At 46.2% G+C, this 7,078-nt stretch overlaps 2 protein-coding genes across 2 annotated transcripts; one reads left to right on the top strand and one right to left on the bottom strand.

The window, feature by feature from the left end:
• Positions 1 to 101: 101 nt before the first annotated feature.
• Positions 102 to 233, top strand: PPTG_24581 (hypothetical protein; the record flags this gene model as incomplete). Its single annotated transcript, XM_008917861.1, has 1 exon — positions 102 to 233. The coding sequence occupies one exon, from the start codon at positions 102 to 104 to the stop codon at positions 231 to 233; it is 132 nt and encodes a 43-aa protein (XP_008916109.1).
• A 5,342-nt stretch (positions 234 to 5,575) lies between these two features.
• PPTG_19453 (hypothetical protein) lies at positions 5,576 to 6,817 on the bottom strand. Its single transcript, XM_008917857.1, has one exon. The coding sequence runs from the start codon at positions 6,705 to 6,707 to the stop codon at positions 5,727 to 5,729; it is 981 nt and encodes a 326-aa protein (XP_008916105.1). The 5' UTR covers positions 6,708 to 6,817; the 3' UTR covers positions 5,576 to 5,726.
• Positions 6,818 to 7,078: the final 261 nt, after the last annotated feature.

Below are 7,078 nucleotides of genomic sequence, written 5' to 3'. Positions count from 1 at the left end.
AAAAATATCCCCAGAGCAAGGGTAGCTATCATAGCACACTGCCTCCCTGTTGGAAAGATCAGCGCGAGACATCTCGCCCGATCCATAGCAGTCAGTATGGAATGAAGCGTACTTTGCCGAAGTCGTACATGACTGAGGTAAAGACTGGTCGCCGCACGGACCTCTTGTATACACTGGAGAACAATAGGTTCTTGAGCTGCATGAAGTACAAGCCCCAGTGTGCGACCAAATAAACAACTTCGCGGACCCGCTTACTGGCGCTTGTACCAGCCAGATTGAAGGTATTTGGGAGGTCAAAATAAAGTCATGAATGAAGAGTGAGCGCCACATGAAGAAGGCAAAGATGTCAGGCTCCCTAGACGAGTATCTGCCGAGATCATGATACTTTGATTAGTCGAAGAAGACATTGACTACTGAATATTTCCACGATATCGTGATTGCCATCAGGCGTATACCAGGTGTAGATGCTAGTCAGGATGGCTACGTAGTATAGGCGATACCTAAGTATACAAATGTAGTTTATTTTTCCTTTACAGACTGTGCACACTTGCGGGCGTTATTTTGCATCGTGTCCACTCTGGTAGTTACCTATGGGACGGCATCAAGCGAGCGCGGCTGCCAGCGATGTTCCTGCTGGCCCTACTACTTCTTTTGTCCTCGTGGTGTCTCATGGAGCGGCATGGGAGACCTAACGCGTCGATTTGGGACGAATTTACAGTCGGTATCGGAACCGAGAAGCGCAAATATAAAAATGTGACGTACATCCAGTGCCAACATATCTTGTGTCTTATCCAGCCATCTTGAGGAATGCTAAAGCACGCCAAGCGCTGCCCGGATATTTCAGAATTTCTGCGTAACCGGAAGATGCCTTGTGAGAAAGCGCCACCACAGCGGCGATGATTGTCTCGGTGAAGATTCCAACGTTGAAGACAGTCTATAAACTCCTACATGACCTGACCCCGCCGAACTAAGCACAACCAGAAAGCTTCAATGCCAGACGGCTATTGCCATGTTCTTCTACACGGCATCAGTGACGTTTCGTGTTGCGGAACTCCCTGGCTTTAGGCAATGTAGCCTGCATTTACCCATCAGTCATAATATCTACTCGCGCAGATTTAGTTGGGAACCTGTTTGGGTGTGCGTTTCGTGCTGGGAAAAAGGTGCCATCGAGGTACTGAAAAACGTGCCTTTTGTTGCTCTTGTGTTCAACGGATGATCAAACCCGCCATGCGAGAGTCTCGTTAATTTCACTGTGATTGCTCCTGGAATTCGACCTTTGTTATGGACCTGCCGCGTCACCGGTGAAGACACCAAAACTTGAGCTTACATGACTCAGATGACAGGCAAAGTCGTTGGTGAGATTGAAACTCAGATTGGTAAGGGCAAAATTGTTCCGATAACAACTAATAGTGTGACGGAGTGCTGTCATTTTCACTCTGTCAGGCATTGAAGTGCAAGATGCATATTCTACATGTATCCACAATGTGATTGGCTAAAACTAAATTCTAGTAATATGCTAGTTTTGTTTACGCCGTCACACTGAGACATTGAGAAGGTCTCATTGGCTGAAAATCGAGAATGTTCTCGAAGCTTGATTATGGGACGCCAGAGAATCAAGTCAACATTGCTATGTGGAAGTTTATAAGAAAATCATTGGTAGATAGCCAAATCAGAAGATGGGAAAAGATAGGCTTTAGGATACACTCTACTGTATTCTTAAGAGAGCACTGTGAGCCACCCGTAGGTGCCAGGTAGCCGTAAGAGCCTTCCTCATTTCAATTCACTTTTCAATTTACCAAACAACCCTCAGTGGTCCATCAACTGGCCACACCTCCTCATGTCTTCGCTTCGGGTCGCCTGGGTTCCTCGCTTCGCCGGTCCACGTCTCGGTACAGTCTTCGCTTCCTCGCCCCAGCGCTCACCACGGTGTTACAAATAGACCGTTTAGTACGTTAAGTGCGTGGGCTATTGTGGTGGGAACCCGCCCTGGCTTCATAGCTACGGGTTGTGCAGCCCACGCTCTAAGTGTGCTCATGAAGGACGTGCTCAGTTCTGCTGCTTTGTTTTTTTTTTTAGGATATCCTAGGAGAAGCAAAAAAAAAATTGCTGTCTTTATTTGAAGCCACACAGCTATCAATTTGCGCTTTAAGACCATCCAGAAATCTGATCGGGACGGATGCCAACGAGGGTTGAAGCTTCCTGTCGCCATGTGATGGTACTCCTCGTACGAATGCAGCAAGTTGGTCATGGAGAATAAGGAGGTAATTTGAGAGCTATTCGCTGACCAGAAAGTACTGGATAAGTGTGATAGTGAGATTGTAGCTAATTTGACGCAGATTGTGGCTCCTAATGTGTTTTGGGTCAAGGGAGGGTAGCGCTGCAATTACCAAAGCATATGCAAAAGTGTCTGGCGCATTTCGAACAGGATACACTGTGCATTTCCGTGCTTAGTCAAAACTGAGCCGGCACCCCGTTAATAGCACAGCAGTTTCAGGTGTTGAAGAGTTTACAGGGTTTTTTTTTCAAAGCACGGATTAATTATTACTGGGAACTCATACATACGTTGCAATGGGGATCTGGTGTCGGCTTGACCATACCAAATCCACCAGTATGATTGCTGGTACCGTATCGACTTAGTCGTTAGCGACAAGGGGCAGGAAGAGAGTGTAATGAGGCTATACTTCAAATCCTAAGATTTAAGCGAAACATAGCGGAGAATTATCTGAAAGCTAAGCACACCAATATATATTATGAATTACTTGTCTTCGTTACCACTCTCATCCTCAGTGCCGCCGCATTCACTTCCAGTCTCATCCTCAGAAGCGACCTCTGCTTCTGCAATGTTGCAGCGATCTAAGTCAGAGCAATACTCTCGAGCTGCTCTACATCTTCATCAGTGTCGCCCTCTCTAACGTCAGTGAGCAGATCTGCTCCAGTAAAGCCACTAATCATTGTCTTAGAAGACAATTTCGGCCAGCAAAACGTGATCCGTTGCGTCATAACAGGTCTTCCTGGTGCGACCAGTGAAAACGTTTCCATATTTTTCGGGGCAGCCACTTTTCGACCAGCACTTTCCTGATCCAATTTTCTCTATGCAAGTAAAATTTTGTCTTCAATTTGTTTTTTTTGTTGTTGAAGACGCTCATGCTCACCGTTCTTATAGGAGCGCAACTTGCTGTCTAATACTATCGATCGACAGTGCACGAAGTTTCTCTTTAAACGGTTTGTTCCATGATATGTCAGCAGGCTGACATACATACATACATACGCATACTTTGGAGGTACCTTGAGTAGAACGACGTTGAGGGAAGCGACTAAATCAAGGACAGACTTAGTTCAATGTGCGCTGAAATCGCCCCAGAGTAAGAGGAGGTTCTCGTAATGATTTTCACGATTAGCAAAGTGATATTCCAAAACCTTGATCGAAAGTTGCTCGTTCCACCATGCTGTATTTTTGCCGTAAATTCTACAAGGATACTTGTCCTAGAGCTTTTTAATTTCGCGCCAATCTGTTGGACCAAATCCATTGCGCAGCTTGTTGTTATCTCGTTGCTTTTTTGTGAAGGCGCAGACTTGAACAAAATAAAAGTGTCGTATACATTTCCACTCCAATCACCAAGTAACATGGCTTTGCTTGTCCTTATTTCCACAGCGACTCCAACCCGTCTTGGTGGAATCCAGCCACTTTAATTTCTTAAATATAAAATCTACAATTCAAACGTACCTGTTTGATCTGCATTAAAAACCTGAGCACAATTATATTCTACGATCGTCTGTAGTACCTTTGCTCTAAACGCTTTAGAGACTTCTGCTGCGTCTTCAGGCGTTGTTTGCCCTTGGCGCCTTTTAGATCGAAGCGATAGTTTGTGACGACGCATAAATAATTTCATCCAAAATGGTGAAGCAGAAAACTGATCTTCTTTAAGTCCACATTCATATGCCACCTCCAAACTTTTCAGTTTTAACATCGTTCGAGAGGCCAGAGCGCCATCCTTCCGCAGAGCGTTGATTCACAGGACAATATCTTCTTCTGCTTCCTTGGAAAGCACTGTAGCCATGCCTCGCTCACGGAAGTTGAGGGAGCGAGCCTGATCGTTTTCACAAGCCGCTTTATCTTCGAGCCGTTAGCGCGCCATTTACTGATAAGTTGCTGCTTTGACCGGCGCTCCTACAAGACAAAGTACCGTAGAAGTAGTCCAACGCCTCATTAGCCGTGTGACCAGCTTGTATGTAGTTAAGAATGTCTTGCTTGGGGCCATATTCGACGCGTACGCGCTTATATTGTTTCCACTTCGTCTTCGTGTCCTTGATAGTGGGCCGTGACATCCTGATTGGGGTGTGAACTGGAGAGAATTCGTTTCTCCGATAGCTAAAATTAGCTGACCGTAAATTTAATCTAAATTTTTTGACCGCCCTATTGGTAACAGTCTGACGCCTAGGACCAAACGTCGCCTATTACTAAGACGATACGGTTCCGCCAAAATTGATACAAGTAAAGAACTCACAAAACTTGTTGGTTTATTCGGCTATAATGAAGGCAAGCAAGAGAGCGTGAGTTGACAAAGTTCTTGAGCGAGAAGCTCGTCTGGAGTGATGAAAACGGTGCTATTTATTACAGATCACCCCCGTCAGAGTGGCGGACAAGGGATGGCCAAGATAAGTATCAGCTAGCTAATGTACACACGACGACGAATCCGATCTGCTTCTTGACGCTGGCTTGCTTGGTGGCATTCATTGGGCGATGAACACCATTTTTCCTGATGCATTGGCGCAAGAAACGATGCAGCACACTTTCTGGTTGCTGCGGTTGTGAATGGAACACGCGTTTGGTTCGTTTGTCATTCGATTCCGGAATTAGCCTAATCGAACCCACCTTTATTAATGAAGTTGTTTTCATTGCAGTGCTGGGTGCTATAGAACTATCAGATATCTTTTTTAGTTTCTTGAGAGGTATCAGCTTCTTATGGATTAGGTGCATTTTGTTATTTCGATGCATGCATCTTAATCCGCGGCAATTTTCGTGTATGCAACTAATTAATAGTAATACGAGGTGGGTGTTAGTATGGATAAATCTCGCTAATGGTATATACGATCTTTTGCTGACATTTTTAAAATGGAAAAAAGAAAAGTTTCACCTTTTCCCTACCCCTAGATAGCAGCCCTAAGGTTTCTTCCCCTAGACACAAGGGCACTTGGACACCAGACCGAGAACCAGCACCAGCCAGCGCGACCAGCCCCTAAAGCCGGCGGAGATGAGGCAACCCATAATTGTTTATATCATGGAATTAGCTGACAGTATAGCATAATTAAAGCTGGCAAGGGAATAGAATTACGCCAGCATAATCGTGGCAGAATAATGAAAGGCACAATAATACTGCTGCTGATATAAAGCCTTCGTTCGAAGAACTCGCATTTACCAGGCTTCCGTTTTATATAGAGTTTTGTCAAGAAGGGCCGGTGCTCGTAAATTATGTCCGTCGGGTTTTTGTATGCGAGGTGCCCGCAATTTTCACTTTTGAACCGTGCTGTGGTACTCTTGTCAAAACCACCTCTTAAAAATGATAAGAATTGAACGACGGTGTTCATGTAATTTTAGACCGGGAGTGTATGTGGCAAAAAAAAAAAAATCATTCCATACAATCTAGTATAAGCGTGGCAGAACGTATTCAAAGTCAATCACAAGCAACAACCTCACCACCGGGGAAATCTCCAGTTTATATACAAAGCTATTGAGCTGAGAGCGTCTTCCAAGAGACTGCTGTACTTTCAGGTGTCACAAGCGCTTTCTCAAATACGCACGAAACAGCCTCCAAGCTTCCTAGCAACTGCAGCAATGGTGTCATCAAGTCTGCCTTGTGCTGCACCCTGGCAATTCGCCCGTTCACGCTATCCCACTCAAAGTGAACACCCCCTCGCATGACAAGCTGCTGACCCAAAAGTTTACGTGCAAGCTGAGCTCGTTCTCCTCCATCACTAACCAAATGAGGGAACGCATGACGCAGTGTGTTCTCCGTGATCGTGAGTCTGCCTAAAGTCTTCCCCATCACAAGGCCATCCCCTTTGCTCTCTAGCGACATCAACTGGACGTCAATGTCCGGGTGGAATCTAGTCACGAAGCTCCAGTTTTCCATCAGTGCGTCCACTCCGTAACCAGTCTCGCTCGTTACGCTCGCCATCATCGTCGAAAGCAGGAAACGCCGCTGCGCATCCGCTTGGAACGGAGAAGATGTCGCCACAAGAGCACAATTCTGAGTCGACAGGCCTAGCGACTTAACACCGTAGCGGAACATGCGGAAGTACTCGGCTGCAACGCTCCATACCGTCGTATTGGACATGACGCCAACCGAGAGGACTTCTCTCTGCAGTTTAAGTTGCTGCACTTCCTCTCGAAGCTGCCGAATGCTCGTCTCCAGGTCCTCCACCTTCTTAAGTTGCTTCATCTTGTGGCGCGCCTGGTGCATACGATTGCGCTCGCGACGTTGAGCAACTTTATCTAGTTCACTTTGTCGACTTGATGTGTCAGTGGTGAGGTTGGAGACATGGTGTCCTCTAGCGGCAAGTGAAACGGCCAAGTGGACGCTCGGTAACTCGGTTTTCTGTAGAGAGAGGAGGGCATACGCAGGCGGCCTGACGCGCTGCTTGACGTCGGCGATCACGGTATCGCTCGGCGCTCGGCGGTTCGGCGGGTGTAGCGCGCTGTACTCCATTGCGGCCGGACAGCAAGTCTCGAAGTGTTCGGTCCTTTTCGTGATTTTGAGTAAGGATTGGTCATCGCCACCTGATCTTGTGGTGACGATCGAAACTGTTTTTAGCACACTAAATCAAGGATGATTTGCTGAACTTGTGGCTAATTGTTAGATTATGGCCTGGCTTGTTTCTTGCAAAATCGCAATAATTGATTGCGTCGTTACAGTATCACATCGACAATTGCACGAAATTACAGTTAAATCCTGTCCTAAATGATCCCTCTCGTCGCTGATATCCCGCTATATATGATACGAACAGGGTCCACCTACTCAGTTCCCAGTCAAAGGCTAATAAAGGACTGATAATCCTGCCAAACGCTATACTTGATACG

The sequence above is a fragment of the Phytophthora parasitica genome (genome assembly GCF_000247585.1).
Source record: "Phytophthora parasitica INRA-310 unplaced genomic scaffold supercont2.119, whole genome shotgun sequence".
Taxonomy (NCBI): Eukaryota; Oomycota; class Peronosporomycetes; order Peronosporales; family Peronosporaceae; genus Phytophthora; species Phytophthora nicotianae.
The sequence above is the reverse complement of the archived record's forward strand: the minus strand, read 5'-3'. Positions and strand labels throughout refer to the sequence as shown.

What these genes read in the sequence shown, in the direction of transcription:
- PPTG_19453 (XM_008917857.1), bottom strand. Translation starts at nt 6,707, where the DNA reads ATGGAGTACAGCGCGCTACACCCGCCGAACCGCCGAGCGCCGAGCGAT.